Below are 15,689 nucleotides of genomic sequence, written 5' to 3' on the forward strand. Positions count from 1 at the left end.
CATTCTTCCCCTCCGCGGGAAGGCAATAATGACAATTATTTACAAAGATAAAAACTGGATAATAAGCATGAAAACATATATGCTGTTAATAATTAAAATATTAATATTAAAATATTAATTATTTTGTAGATTTGTAGATATTAACTACTAAATAAAAGATAGATAAACAGCAAGGTCCTACTGTATAGCATAGGGAACTATATTCAATACCTTGTAAAGGCCTATAATGAAAAAGAATATAAAAAGGAATATACATACGTAAAAATGAATCACTATGCTGTAATTCACCAGAAATTAACACAACATTGTAAATCGACTATACTTCAATTAAAAAATTATTCTTAAAAAGTCTATATGCTGTTGATAATTAAAATAACTAAAAACTGCAGGTTTATGTATAACAGGCTTCTTTCAATGCTACAAATATTTGTGGAGTGAATGAATAAACTATGCAAAACATATCTGGAAGATGAATTGGAGAATAAAAGTAATTTTTTGTGTTAGAGCAACAGGATTATGGAAGGTTTAAGATAATTTTCATGACTTTATTTTATTGTGTTTTAACTAATAGCATGCATGCAATTCCTCTTCTCCCTTAGACATTTCCCAGAACTTGCCTTTATTGGAAGACTATCCCTGAGAGATGCTCTGGAAAAGAAAGTTCTGTGGTGAAAAGATTGGGAAAGGCCAAAAATTAAGAGTCACAGGAAAATTGCACTTTCAAAACAGAACTCCTGGCAAACCCACTCCTTGGCAGGGTCTCCACCTCCAAAATGGCAACTCCATCGTCCTGGTTGTTGAAGCCCAGTGCCTGCAGGCTCCCTGGATTCCTCTCTTCCTCTCACCCAATATCCATCACTGTCTATAGAATACATCAGAGATCCAATCAGTCCTCCCTGCCTTGGCTGCCCCCATCCTGCTCTGTCTCCCTCCTGGCCCCCACCCTGCCACCCTGCAGTCTGTCTCCACACAGCCCCCACTTAAGGTGGCCAGGGCTAAGGTTGGGTCCTGGGGTGCCACCAGTTAGCAGAGAGGCAAAACCAGAGCCCCTCTGCCATTGACCCAGCTCCAGGGTTCATTCTGCAGGAGGAAGGACCTGAGGCCTGGCCTCGCAGAGGGCATTGAGCAGTCAGCTCTGGAAGCCTGGGGGTCTCCATCAGAGCTGAGAAACTGCAGCTGAGACAGGAGGGGAGAGGGCAGGGCACAACCATTAAAAGAATGACACAGCCATTGAGGATATGACAAAAACTGGTTAGAACCTACTACACCCCAGATGGCGGAAGACTCGACTTCCAGTGGATCTTGTACCTTACACACTCATTGTATTACATTAGCTACTAAATGGCACGGCCATGGGCACCATGGCAGTTCCCAGGCTGACCATAAAAGGCCAAAAATGGGGTGCGGCCCAATTCCTAGTAATCCCTGCTTCTCCCTAAAATGGTTGGAATAATCCTCCCACTTGTTAGCATATGAAAGTACCCAGCCCATAAAAACTAACCACCCCACACTCCTGGGCCAGTCTCCTGTGACAGGCCACATTCTGTCTATGGAGTGTGTATCTCTCTGTATCAACTTGCTTTCACTCTACTATGGCTTGCTCTTGAATTCTTTCCTGCACTAAGCCAAGGACCCTCGCCTGAGACCTAGGACACGACCATCCTCTCGCACTCTATTTTTCCGCAACACAGCTGCCCTGTGTGCTCTGCCTGGGCAGCCCTGCAGCTGCATCCTCCCCACAGACCTCCCAGGGAGCTGCGGTCTGGCCATCCCGGGGGCCCTTACGTGGACAATTGACCCAGGTTCAGAGGAACCCTTAGCTTCTCCTCACTTACTCACAGGTTCTGGGTTGTGGTGGATGGGATGGCTGAGAGCTCCTGGGTCCCTCTTCTCTCCAGTTGGGCAAAGAGTCGGCCACGGTCTTCATGATACTGTTGGTACTTAATACCACCCAGTGCTTACTCCGTTTTAGGCACGTCTCTATTCTCAGTGCATCTAATTCTAGGAGTTAGATGTTATTAGTATTATCCTTATTGTACGCATAAGGAAAGAGGTCACACAGGTGTAAAAGGCAGAGCCAGGTTTCAAAACTAGACAGCCTGGTTCCAGAAGCTAAGTTCTCACCCGCTGGCCTTAGGGCTTCTTCCTGCTTGCTCCTCCTGCCATCTTTTCCGGCTCCAAGTCCAGTCTGTGCTGACCCAGCGGGCCTCGGTGCCTGGGTGCCTGGGATGTACGGTCACCAGATTCCGCACAAGAAGCAGCAGCAACTTCTGGGGTATGTCCCAAACTGGTAGCAGCGTCTGCCAGGTCCCCAGAGTCCTCACCTACGAGAGGAACAGTCAGCCCTTAGGGGTCCCGGCTGTGTTCTCCGGCTCCACGTTGGGCAACCCAGCCTTCCTGGCCATTGCAGGGCTGCGGGCTGAGGACAAGACTAGTCGTTACTGTCCCCTCTATGACACCACAGTTGAACCTGCATGGCTCAGAGCCAGACCTCAGGAGAAGTGAGGCCCACGCCTCCCGGCTCCTCCAGCACACCAGGGACCTTGTCTGCTGGGTAAATCTTATTCCTTCTTGTCACCAGGATGGCTTGTAAGTCAGTTCTGGCATGTCTGTGCTTCTTGGACTCACATCTTATTTCTATCGGCTCCAGGTACATCTGACTTTGTGGCTAACCATGGTGTGTTGATGACAGTTCAGCTGTGGCCTTTGCACTTGAAAGTTGTCTGGCTGGACCTAAAATCCTCAGCTTGGAGAGGGGGAGGGTATAGCTTAGTGGCTGAGTGTATGCTTAGCATGCACAAGGTCCTGGGTTCAATCCCCAGTACCTCCATTAAAAATATGAATTAAATAAATAAGCAAACCTAATTACCTTCCCCCTGAAAAAAAGCAAATAAAGTCACCCTGTGCCCAGACTCACACACTCAAATGCCCACACAGGTTAAGGGGAGGCTGTAAATGAGTAAATATGGCTCAATGCAAAAAAGAAAAAATTAACCACCAGAAATTTACTAAAATTTGTTTATTCATCTACAGTGTGAACGTACAACAGACACAAATATCTATGGTGATGATTGTTTAAAAATGAAAGTGGAAAAATAGATCTTAAAAAGGAAACATTTACCTATTTTTACTTTGATAATTCATTACTCACTGATTTGAAATAAACTATCTCATTTGATTAAAATTACAGTGGAAAATTACTTCTCACAAGTGTAGATCCATCCAAATGTTGATAAATTGATTGTAAAATTATTCTTCTTCTGTTTCCTCTCATCCAGATATTTGCATGGTAGTTGGCACTTAAAAAAAAAAAAAAGTGAACCAGAGCATGCGCCTCCCCTCCATGATTTTACCCTAAGAGAACATTCCTCTGGTCCCTTCCCTGCCTGCCATGTGGCACGGGAGGAACCCTCTGTCCTTTTTACCCTGCCTCCTCTACCCTGAGACTCTTGGGGATAGGCTGTGGGTCACTTCTGCTCTTAGTTACCACAGACTGGGTGGCTTAAACAGGAAGAATGTATGTTCTCATGGTTCTGGAGGCTGGAAATCTGAGATCAAGATGTGAGCAGGGCTGGTTCCTTCTAGGGGCCGTGAGGGAGGGATCCAGTCAAAGGATCTCTCCTTGGCTTGTAGATGGCTGTCTTCTCTCTATGTCACTTCAGATGGTCTTCCCTCCACGCGTGTCTGTCTCTGTGTCTGCATTTCCCTTTCTTGTAAGGACTTCAGTCATATTGGGTTAGAGTCCACCCTAATGATCTCACTTTAACTTAATTGCTTCTGTGAAGATCCTCCCTCAAAATAAGGTCGCATTCTGGGTACTGGGGGGTTAGGACTTCAGCATGTAAACTTGGGGAGGGGACACAGTTCAACCCATAGCACCCTCCAATGGGTGTGTCCCATTTCCTGCAAACGCTAACTGATCCAATGGCTGCGAAAAGATTCAGTCTTACCTCTTCCTTGAGCCCAGTTAATATTTCCTTTCTATCCTTATCCTGGAGAACCCCAGAAATCAACTCCTTTTCCCTCAGTGGTTGGGATCCTGGGGGAAGGGGAACATCCATCAGCGGTCTGCCAAGATGGCGGCCAGAAGAGGACATGTGGTTTACAGGATGACTGGGGACGTCGTAGGCCCCAACCTCTCCAGCAGGCCCGCCAGCCTGTCTCTCCACGGGACCTGGCCCTCACATTTGCCATGGCCTCTGAGATGCTGGCAGAGCAGGAGCAGGGTGGATATTTATTGAACAGAAGGGGGCATGATGATTTCCCTTGAGATTTTTTGGCTCACTCAACTTCATGCAGAGGAAATTTTGTTTCACTCAATGTCTTGGTTCCTGTTTGTGGGCTTCCTCTAGTTCCAAGACTCTGTAATTGCCTCCTAAGTGTCTTTGGAGAAATACAGGCCTGCGGTTTCAGGAAAGAATGAGTGTTGGGTCTGTGTTAGCCTGTTGGGGCTTCCACAACAAAGGACCACAGACTGAGGACCCTAAAGCACAAAAATTCATTTCTCACAGTCTGGAGGATAGAGATCCAAAATCAAGGTGCCATCGGGGTTGGTTTCTGGTGAGACCACTCTTCCTGGCTTATAGACGGCCGCCTTCTTGCTGTGTCCTCTCATACAGAGATATGGATGGATGGATGGATGGACAGATGGATAGATGGACAGACGGATGGATAGATGACAGACAGATGAACTAGGTAGGTAGATAGATGGATGGATGGTCACTCCAGCTTCATTCCAGGAGGGAAAGGGGCTGGGTTTGGAGGATGGGAGTGTCAGGCACATGGGAGGGGCAGAGCATCCCACTCATCCCAGGGTCCCCTTACATTTTCCGCAGCACCGAACAGGTGTTTTCCACCCCAAAGACCTGTGCACTCTTCTCGGTTCACCAGGCATGTAAATGTGGGCATGAACCTTATTGTGTGGGTTTGGCTTCCTCCAGGGAACGTTGAGGTCACTCTCCCTTGGGGACTCGAGCCTGCAGGCTGGCCTCCTGGGCACTGGCCCGCGAGCTCCCAGCAGGTGCTTCCTCCCTAAACGGGGCCAAATCAGACCCACAAAGGCCACCATGAGGCCGTTCCCCTAACTGACAATGCAAACCCAAGAAAGTTTGGGATGGTGGTGCCCAGGAGCTGAGTACGAAATTGCCCCACCCCTGGGAGGCAGAGGAGGGTGCTGGCCCAGCCCTGTGAGGGCCCTGGAGCCGTGGTGCCCGCAGGTGGCAGAGCTCTGCACGGCTGCATCATGTTCTGGGCTCCTGTCCTGCTGGTGCTCCTGGCCCACTGCACAGGTGAGAACCGCCGGACCTCCCGGCTCCCCACTCCGGCCCTTCCCTTGCCCTGCTTTGCCTCAGCTGCCCACGTACTTTTGTGTCCCCAGGTTGTGGCCCTCAGCCGGTGCTGAATCAGCCACCGTCTGTGTCCTCGCCCCTCGGAACCACCGTCCGCCTGGCCTGCACCCTAAGCGGTGACCTTGATGTCGGCATGTACAACATCTACTGGTACCAGCAGACGCCTGGCCACCCGCCACGGTTCCTGCTGAGATACTTCTCCCACTCAGACAAGAGCCAGGGCCACAAGGTCCCTCCTCGCTTCTCTGGATCCAAAGACATGGTCAAGAACACGGGCTATTTGAGCATCTCTGAGCTTCAGCCAGAGGACGAGGCTGTGTATTACTGTGCTGTGGGGGCCCAGAGCCTGGAGCGGGAGATGGAGAGGAAGGAAGAAAGGGAGCCTGCTGCTCCGGGGCCCCTGGCACCCCAGGACACACTTACCTTGAACTGAAGAAAGAGGGGCGTGCGTCCTGGCAGGGAGGTGGGTGTAGGCGGAGGTGGGGGACGGTCATTGGCTGTGTGGATGTTGAGATGCTTCTGTGAACCCCCTTAGAGGTCGGATGAGGGCATTAAAGCTGCTTATGTCTTGGGAAGTTGTTTGGCTGAGTGGCCTGATGGGTGCTCTGCCCAGATGTTCTGTGAACGGTCAGTGTGATGCACTCAAGTGCCAACTAGGTGAAGGTCGCAGAAGACTGGCCATCATGGCCTGCTTGGCTGGGGCCTCTGGTCTTGTGGGTCCTGGGGGGGCAGGGGTCTGACATAAGCACCTTAGAGGACACCCCAGCTGAGGACAGCAGCCCCTGGTGTCACCTGATTGTGCACAAGAGTTACAGGGTAATTAGGGTTATTTATTGATTTATTTTTAGAGGAGGTACTGGGGATTGAATCCAGGACCTTGTGCATGTTAAGCATGTGCTCTACCACTTCATCTATACCCTCCTCCACAGGGTAAGCAGTTTATAAAACACCTTTATTGGGCCTCTGGGGAGGAGAGGGGTGCAGAGTGATAGGTGGGACTAGTCCTCCGCTGGGTGCTGGAGACTTTGCAGACAGTTCTTTGTTGTGGGGGGCTGTCCCGTGCACTATAGGAGTTGGAGCAGCAACTCTGGCCCCTACCCACCAGATGCCCTCCTGCCCCTAGTTAGAACAACGAGAAATGTCTCCTGGCATTGCCAGAGGTCCCCAAGGTGGCAGAATCACCCCAGCTGAGAACACTGGTCCAGGTGAAAGAAATGAAGTTAGTTTTTTGTGCAGGAAGGCGGCGGCAGCTGGAAACTGTTTTCTATAAAGGGCCAGATAGTGAATATTTTTGGCTTTCTGGGCCATATGTTCTTCATGGCAACTTAACTCAAAAACAACGGCAGACAATACCTAAACACGTGGGCAGGACTGTTTCCTGTTGAACATTATTTACAGACACAGGGCTGGGTTGGATGTGGCCCTAGGGCCATACTTTGCTGACCCCTGCTCCAGAGAAATACCCAGTTCCTGCCTCCATGTTTCAACCCAACCACACTTGGTTGGGTAATCAGGGTCGCCCTCACTTCCTCCTGCCTGACGACTCCAGGGGTGCTCATGCTCTGGACCCATGGGAAGACACGGGGGCAGGAGGGACATGAGAGGCGTGGCCCCGCCGATAGGCTCGTTAGGTAGAGGGAACGGGTGGGTTCCTGCAACGCTGGCCCATGGCACTGCACCCTGAGCCCCTGGGTGGTGGGTCAACATGTCCCCTGTAGCAAGAGACCCCCTACATCAGTGTCCACACCATCTGTGGACGTATCTCCCATTCAGAGAGGAGCCAGGCAAACCATCTCCCCTGTGATTCCAGATGTGACTGAGACCATCCACTCATCCTGGCAGAAAAATCCCTTAGGGGTCCCCTCAGAGAGGCAGGTTCACATTAATATCAGCCTTTCCACATGTGGCCTGAATCTCCTATAAAACAATGTTTCCAAAGCCCAGCTAGGTGGTCCCCGAAGAACTGTCTCTGGCCTGTAATGGCCCTTCTCTTGCTTTCATCTTTTGTGATCCTGGGATTCCAAGCCACGACAAGAAACCCAGAGAACTGGGAGTCAGGTTGGCTCCTCTGTCTTCCAAAGAGGGCCTTCCAACCGGGAAGTCACCAAAAAGTCCTTCAAATCTGAACCCTCCTCTCCTCTCCTGCGTCTCATCAGTACATCCCTGAACCAGAGACACGGCTTCCTGAGGTCCCACCATCTGACAATCCAGGTCAAACTCAGCTTCAGTTCAGCACAGGTCAGAGCTGTCCCTGGGAACCGCTCCTTTGGCCCCGGGGCCACGGAGGCCTCCAGCACCTGTGGGACAAGGCCACCAGGGGGCAATGCAAGGTTAGGTCGACCTCCCGTGACTCCATGTGTGGTCTGCAGGCTGGCCACGGCCACCCCACCTGGGAGCGTTTGAAAAATGCCTCGTTTCAAGGCCACCCCAGACCTGCGGAGTCCGAACCCACATTTTCACAAGTTCCCTGGTGGTTCCATGCACGTGAAAGTCTTAGCACGCTCACTGCGCCCTCGACATCGGATTCAACCTCACTTGTTCAGACGCTTTCACTCAAACCACAAACGTGGTCAAGCAGGTGATGCTCTGGAGAGCTAAGGATGCTTTTCAGGAGCACCTGAAAGCTGAAAGCCATGGAACAGGCATGCCCGGTACCCACAGCGTGTGCTCACCTCCTGGGGCAGGTCTCGGGCTCCATCTGGTTCTGAACTGCGGGCCCCTCCCCCAGCTCAGCCCCTGCTGTTTGGCCATTTCGACCACCCTTCAGCTGTGGCTTCACAGCCCTGATTCCCAGATTGCAGTCTCCTGGGAGCCCCACTCCCAGCTGCATCCATTGCCCTCTCCCTGGATGAGTTCCCACCCCACGCCCCTGACCCTCCGCTTTCTCAACCCGCAACCTGCGGGACCCAAGAGCCTCTCTCCCTCGCTTCCCAGGAGACAAACAGGGATATGGCACTGCCAGCGATTCAAACTGCCTCCTGCAGGGACCACTGGGTGAAAGGGTCTGGCTTGTTCTTTGTGAGTGTGTTTAGACCCAGGCCTAGGAAATTCCTGAAATGTAAACGACCCTCAATAAATGCAGATTCCAAGGGAAGTATGACTGGGGCCAGGTAGCAGGGCAGCAGACATCACAGGGGAGCAGCTGGGCTCTGCTCCCACTTCTGCTCTGGTGGCTCTGAGATGCCTGGCGGGGGTGCTGACGAGAGGAGGTGTGTGGATCCCCCAAATCTGACCCTCCTGGGAAGCACTGGCTCCACCCAGCCCTGAGGCTAGTTCTGGGTCTGACCACCTCTCAGACCCAGAAGCAGAATGCACCACCCTTGAGGCAGGAGGGCAGAGGAAGAAGCCCTCCAGAGGACAGAGAGCCTCGTGAGAGGGCCCCGCTCCACCTGCTTCTCGTGGGATCAGCCCCTCAGATGCACTGGAGCCCACAGCAAAGACAGGAGGGGTCGGATTAGTGTGAGCCAACAAGAAGAGGGTCTGGGGGAGCCTTGCCCAGCTGCAGGGCTCCATAGTCTAGACCCCTTCCTGCTCCCCCTCCTCAGTCTCTGCCCAGGCCCTGCCCACAGGCTCAGCACCCACAGGGCCCTGGGTGGGGCCTGCCCCAAACCCAGAGCTCAGCCTCGGGGCGGGTCCCCCTGGGAATGGGCGCTTCATCGTCAAGCCCCCTCTCCCCTCCTCTCCTATGGACTGACCCAGCCACCCTAAGTGTCCAGTGGCTCCTGGACAGACGTCCAAGGTGACCTGCTCCTGAGATAACAGGGATAAGCAGGTACCTTGGTACCAGCAGAAGCCGGGCAGGCCCTGGTGCTGGGCGTCCATGAGGACAGCAGCCGGCTCTCAGGGGTCCTTGACTGCTTCTCTGGCTCCACTCGGGGAACACGACCTGACAGTCAGCAGTGTCTGCACAGAGGACGAGGCTATCACAGTACCTACCACAAAAGTGGAAGCAGTTTACAGTGACTCCCAGTGACACAGACAGAGAGGGACATGTGGCACAAAACTGCCCGCCCAGGCCTGGCGCTCAGTCCGTGGCCACCCTTCCCCCACCTCCATGCCAGATGAAGACAGGCCTACTCTTTCCCCGCTCTGCAGCCTCGGCTAAGTCACTGCACCTACGCAAAGGCCCTCACCGCCCCCGTCTGAGACATGGGGATGACAACCACCATGCCATGGAGTTAGCTGTGTGAGCCAGGGTTCTCCAGAGGAACAGAACCAACAAGGGGTGTGTGTGTGTAAACAGAGAGAGATTTATTTTAAAGCATTGTTTATATGCGTGTGGAGGTGTGAGTCCAAAATCTGTAGGGAGGGCCAGCAGGCTGGAGACCCAGAAAAGAGGTGCAGTTTGAGTCTGTCTGCTGCAGAATTCCTTTTAGCTCTGGGAGGTCTGTCTTTGTTCTATTCAGCCCTTCAACTGATTGAATGAGGCCCACCCACTTGAGGGAGAGCAATCTTCTTTACTCAAGGCATTGATTTAATGTTAATCCACTGATTTAAACGTCAACTTTATCCAAAAACACCCTCACAGATACATCTGGACTAATATTTGACCAAATATCTGGGCACTGTGGCACAGCCAAGCTGATACATAAACTTAACCATCACACTGGCCTTAAATAAACCACCTCAGATGAAACCTCTAGACCTCCAGGCTTTGGAGAATGTTTCGCACCTTCCACAATAGCAGAGACCACCCCCAGAGGAGGGCTATAGAGCCACAGAGTAGGTTCAGTGACCCCAAGACCCTGGAAGTTTCTAGAACATTCACACTTGGGACCTGGGGACAACGGACCTGTATGTCTGCTCTGGAGATGACCTGGGAGAGAGGAGTCCTGCTGGCCTGTGGGATGGAGAGCGGTCAGGGGCTGACCAGCAGGAGGCGGGGGCTCCCTCTGACTCGGAAGCAGGGCAGAAATGACTGGACGTGACGTACCTCTCTTGGGGAGTAAAAGGGGGTCAAACCTATGGGGGGGGTGTGTTTGACACAGAGATGAAACTTGTGAGACACTGAACATGGTGCATGAAACACCAGTTTTATAATTAAATCACGATTCCCAGACTGGAACCCTGGCTTCCTGCTAAACCTGCAGCTGTTTCCTCCCTCCCCCTCAGCTTCCCCCCTGCCCCCCATGCAGGGCTGGTCAGAAGAGGAACCCAGCCCACTGAACTCAGGCCACTCCTTTTCTACAGGCACCCAGCCACCCTCCACGGCCTCCCTGTGCCCCCAGGGAGAAGCTCCACAGCCAGGAGTGCCCTTAGGGAGCCAGACCAGGAGCAGGTGTGCCCCACCCAGGGTCTCAGGGGTCGGGGCTGTAGGGGGCTGCGGTGCAAGGCAGTTGAGGCCCGGATCTCAACCACAACAGAGCAGATGGCAGATGTCCCGCTGGGAGAGGCCCCCAGAAGTAACGGCCATGGGCCCTGGAGGGGGCCACGCACTGGGGCCAGGAGTGAGAAGGCCCAGGGGGAGACTGAGGCCACGCGGGCTGGACGCGCTGGGACAGCCACAGCCAGCTAGAGAGGCTGGGGTCACCTGCCAGCCCCCTCCAGGGAGCCCACGACAGCTTGTCAGCCAGAGGTACCTTTGACCCTGAGGGCGAATGAGACCCAGGACAGGCCAGCTGGGCCATGACATCCCCAGGGGGCAGCACTGGCCTCTAATCCTGCTAGGCCTGGCAGTGGGTGCCCATGGCCTGCTGCCCTCGACAGCGGCACCGCCGAACAGGGCTCCCCGCACGGAGGCCTCAGCAGAGAGCAGCCCTTGGAGCAGGTGGGACAGGTAAGGGGCCAAGTGAGTCATGGCGGGACATGAGGGTCCCTGCAGCCCAAACTGTGAGTGGGGACAGAGAGGGGCAGTGAGGGGAGAGGGGAGGAGCCGCGGGAGAGGATGCCCCTGGGTGGGCAAACAGTAGCTTTATGTGAGTGATGACATTTTGTCCAGTGTGGGTTTGTTTGCATCCATTTTTATTTTTTCTATTGTATTAAAATATTAGTTATCTTAATTACTGAGGTCTCTGGCACTTCTTCAACTTTGCACCCAAGCCTAGGGCCTCGCCCTCCTCGCCCTGGTCCTTGGGGCAGAGCAGAAAAGGGAGGCAGGGCAGGACATCCGCAGGGGGTGGCTGCTGTCATCCTAGGGTGCCCAAGCCTCAGGTGATGGGCCAGCTCCCTGCCCTTCCCCTCACTGGGCGGGCACTGGTCCCTGGAGCACCACACTGTGTGGTGGGGGGAAACTTCCTTGGTGTCCCCAGGTCCCTGGAGCCTGAGCCAAGGACCATCAGGCAGGGCTGTCTCCTGGGACTAGCCCCCAGGAGCCAGAGTCCACCCGGGGAGCAGATGCCTCCCTGGAAAGGCCCAGGAGAGGGTCTGTGGGGGCCACAGTCTGCCCCTCTTCCTCTGTGACCCCAGCCTCCTCCTCTCTGCCATGGAGAGTGGGTCAGCACCTGTGGGCATCAGGTCAGGCTGGCATCGCAGTGCCCTGCAGGGACTGCAGAGCAAAGGCGGGGGCCAGGAGGACATGGGGAGAGATGGACCTCCCCCATTGGGGTCAGGCCTTGTGCTGGGGCTGGGGTTCCAGAGGAATGAGATCTGGTCGCAACTCAAGGTCCATGGGAAGAGGTGGCCAGGTGACAACTACATGCAATGTGATGCCTGCAGGGCAGAGGGGCCTCCGTGAGGATGGAGTACAAGTGTGCAGATCCACCTGGGTGAGGGAGCGCAGGCACAGAGCGCTCAGGGAGCTCCCGGGGGTCTGCGTGGTGTGGGAGACCTGAGAGGAGGCAGCAGAGGTGGCCAGGCTCAGACCTGGATGAGATGTCCTGGGAGGACAGACCTCACCTGGGGAGTTCTGGGGGACTTTTGCAAGGAAACGCGACCAGACTTGGGTGGGTGGGAAATCAGAACTAGACAGACCTCGGGGTAGGGGGCCAGGTGATGTCCCAGGCAGAGTGGACAGAGAGGTGGACAGATTCAGGAGGTGGGAGGAACAGGAAAGGGAGGAGCCAGGATGTCCCCTTGGCTCTTTTGCTGGGGAATTAAGAGAACGCTGTGTCCTGCATTTTAACAAAATGGTCCAAGAGAAGCAGTGGTCTCTCCCAAGAATGTCCTCTCACCTACTCAGGGCCGCAGAGTGGATGGATGGATGGATGGATAATGGATGGATAGATGGATGGATGGAGGGATGATAGATAATAGATGGATGATGGATGGATGGATGATAGATAATGGATGGATGGATGTTGAATGGATGATGGAGGGATAATGGATAATGGATGGATGATGAATGATGGATGGAAAGTCAGAAAGACAGTGCTCTGAGAGATCAAAGAAGGCTTCACAAAAGATGTGGAACTGAACTATGTCTCAGTGGGTGGAGACAATCGGGCAGGGTGTCCCCACATGGGAGCACAAGGAGTCAGGAATGACTTGGTGTCCACAGGCCCAGCGAGGAAACCACCTGGCTGGACTGTGGGAAATTGTGGGGCAGGAACACTCAGAGGCCCTAAAATGAGGCCAGGAGAGGTCGGGCAGGTCCGAGCCAGCTCAGGACTCCCTCTGTCGCATCACATGGCTACCTGCCGGCACGCAGCCCTCAGCATCTCCATCAGCACTGAGGATTCAGGGGTGACCAGGACAGCCTCGGGTGGGAGACACACTGGGTGACTCCAAGGCGTGGGAGGCACCTGCCTAGGACAGGGGGCTGGGGACAGAGATGTCTCTGGGCCATGGGCTCACCCGGGGTGCTCTGGCCTCTAGGGGGCTGGCTGCTCCCTCCCCCAGCCCCAGGACACAGCCCCCCCACTGCAGCCCTGTGCCCATCACGCCCAGCAGGTCACCATTGCAGCCCGGTCCCCGGGGGGCAGGCCCCAGGTGCTGGCCCGGCAGATTTTGGTCTGAGCCTCAGTCACTGTGGTATGTCTTCGGCAGCGGGACCCATCTCACCGTCCTAGGTAAGTGGCTCTCATGCCTTTCCCAGCCTGTCCCATCCTCTGCTGTCTTGGGAAAGTCACTTTTCCATGTCTGGGGCTGCTCCCCCTCTGCCTTCCCACCCTTAAGGATCGACCCCCATCTTTCTCCACAGGGCCAGGGGAGGGGGGCTGGGCTTGGGGTGACCAGCAGAAAGAACCCCAAGAGCAGGGGCAGCTGCCTCCAGAGTCTGACAGTCAGACATGGCCAGTCCAGAGACCGAGGCCGGTTCTGATGGGGGGCACTGGGGTGGTCTTGGGGACAGTGCCCGAGCCCTGGGGTCTGGCTGAGGGCTGGATGCCCAGCCTGGGAGGGCCACACAGGAGGTTGGGGATTGGGGGTCTGTGACCCCAGCCTCCAGGGACACAGAGGGGCAGCCCAAGGGAGGCCCTTGGAGGGTGGAGAGTGGGGTCCCGCTCACTCTGGGCTGAAGCTCTCGGGTCCCCTGCTGGGCCAGGAGGACACAGGGACGCAGAGACACGAGTGAGACAGGGCGGGGTGACCAGCAGCCTGGCGCTCCCAGGATGGTGGCCAGAAAGGAGAGGGATCCGTGGGGCAGAGACTCCTCTGTCCCTGGATCCCTGACCCCCAGGGGCCCAGGTGTCTCCCCTGCCCACGGGTTGGGCTCCTGCCAGCCTCAAAGGGCGCAGTACACTCAGGAGATGACAGACAGGAAGGGAAGGGGGGCTCGGAGCTGCTCGGCTGCCCCATAAAATCAGGGTCGTAGAGTCAGGGCAGCAGGGATGGGGAGACGGGCGGAGGGGCCTGGGGCTTTGGTGGGGAGGACCCAGGCCTCGCCGGGAGAGCAGAGGCCTGGCTGGGGCAGAGCTGATGCCTGACGGGGAGGAGAGGCTCTAGGACCCACCGTGAACAAGGCTCTGGCTCGGGGCCACCCCGCACGACCTCAGGATCGTCCTGGCAGCCTGAGTGGGGAACCTAGTTCAACTAGGAGGCAACTGGGCTCTGGAAGAATGAAGTGAGATGGGGGCCTGATGCTGGGCTGAGGGCTCAGGATGTCAAGGTCAATTCCAAATTCAGACTCCAGGGCCCAGGAGGAAGGAGGGGAGCTTCCTGGTCACACACGGGGAGATGGAGGCTGCAGGTGGGACGACTCGGCTGGGTCACCTGGAAGAGTAACATCGAAGGGCTTCTGGGGGGCTGTCTGCTTCCGAGGGCTGAGTGGGAGAGGGGACGAAGAAGGAAAACAGGGCCACCAAGTGCACCATCACAGAGGCCGTGATGGGTAGGGGAGCCCCACCCTGTGACTCCCACCTGCATCTCACACCCTCTTCTCTGTCCACACAGGTCAGCCCAAGTCCGCACCCTTGGTCACTCTGTTCCCGCCGTCCTCTGAGGAGCTCAAAGCCAACAAGGCCACCCTGGTGTGTCTGATCAGTGACTTCTACCCGGGCAACGTGACGGTGGCCTGGAAGCAAGATGGCACCACCGTCACGCAGGGCGTGGAGACCACCAAGCCCTCGAAGCAGAGCAACAACAAGTACGCGGCCAGCAGCTACCTGACCCTGTCGCCCAGCACGTGGAAGTCTCACCGCAGCTACAGCTGTCGGGTCACGCACGAGGCGGGCACCGTGGAGAAGAGAATGGTCCCTGCAGAATGTCCTTAGGTCCCTGAGCCTCCCCCACCACCCTCAGGGGGCCTGGAGCAGCAGGACCCTCCCCTCTCACCCTGGTCCACCCAGCCCTTCTCCCTGCACCCAGTCAACTCACAATAAATTGTCCTCATTGTCAATCCAAAATCGTGCTCTCTGCTCATTTTTTGCTTGTATTTAACTTGCAACCTCTCTGGGATTCTAGGGGTGGAGTGTGGGGACTCCTAGGCACCCAGTGGGAAGGTAACCCAAGGGGAGAGGCTCAAGGTCTCACTGAGGTGGGGGGAAGGGGGGAGGGGGGAGCAATTCCCAGGAAACTCTCCAGGACACATCCGCCCTCCCCTCCCTCCCACTCCTCCTCCAGCACCAGGCCCTGCCCACCCCTGTCACCTTCCTGGCTGGAGCTGCCCATGGCTGGTGACCTTCAGATAGGCCCTCTCTGCCAGCCCTGGTCCGGACCTTTTACCCCTTCCTTCATCCCACCATGTCCTTTCTTTGCAGAATGACTGACACCATCTTGGTTCCTTACAGTTTCTCCTGTCCTTCTGCTGACCCTCCCCAGGACTGTTCTGTGCAGCGAATCACTTCTCTTTCATCAGGACCTTGTAGTTAATAGAGATTGTTTAAAAATCATGAGGACGAGGCAGCCTCTATGCTCTGTTAGCCCCGGAACAATGACGAAAACCTTCTGTCACCTATTCCTGCTGCCCATGACACTAGTTACCCACCCGTAAATCTTTACCTACGAGTGCACGTCCTGTTTCCGAGC

At 55.0% G+C, this 15,689-nt stretch overlaps 1 protein-coding gene across 1 annotated transcript; it reads left to right on the forward strand.

Moving 5' to 3' along the window:
• Positions 1–5,123: 5,123 nt before the first annotated feature.
• LOC116149954 (immunoglobulin lambda-like polypeptide 5) lies at positions 5,124–14,950 on the forward strand. Its single transcript, XM_031442387.2, has 5 exons — positions 5,124–5,288; positions 5,378–5,779; positions 10,941–11,124; positions 13,176–13,294; positions 14,616–14,950. Exons 1-5 carry the CDS (start codon positions 5,243–5,245, stop codon positions 14,933–14,935), a joined length of 1,071 nt encoding a protein of 356 aa, XP_031298247.2. The 5' UTR covers positions 5,124–5,242; the 3' UTR covers positions 14,936–14,950.
• The last annotated feature ends 739 nt before the right edge of the window (positions 14,951–15,689 follow it).

Source organism: Camelus dromedarius, chromosome 31 (genome assembly GCF_036321535.1).
Source record: "Camelus dromedarius isolate mCamDro1 chromosome 31, mCamDro1.pat, whole genome shotgun sequence".
NCBI lineage: Eukaryota > Metazoa > Chordata > Mammalia > Artiodactyla > Camelidae > Camelus > Camelus dromedarius.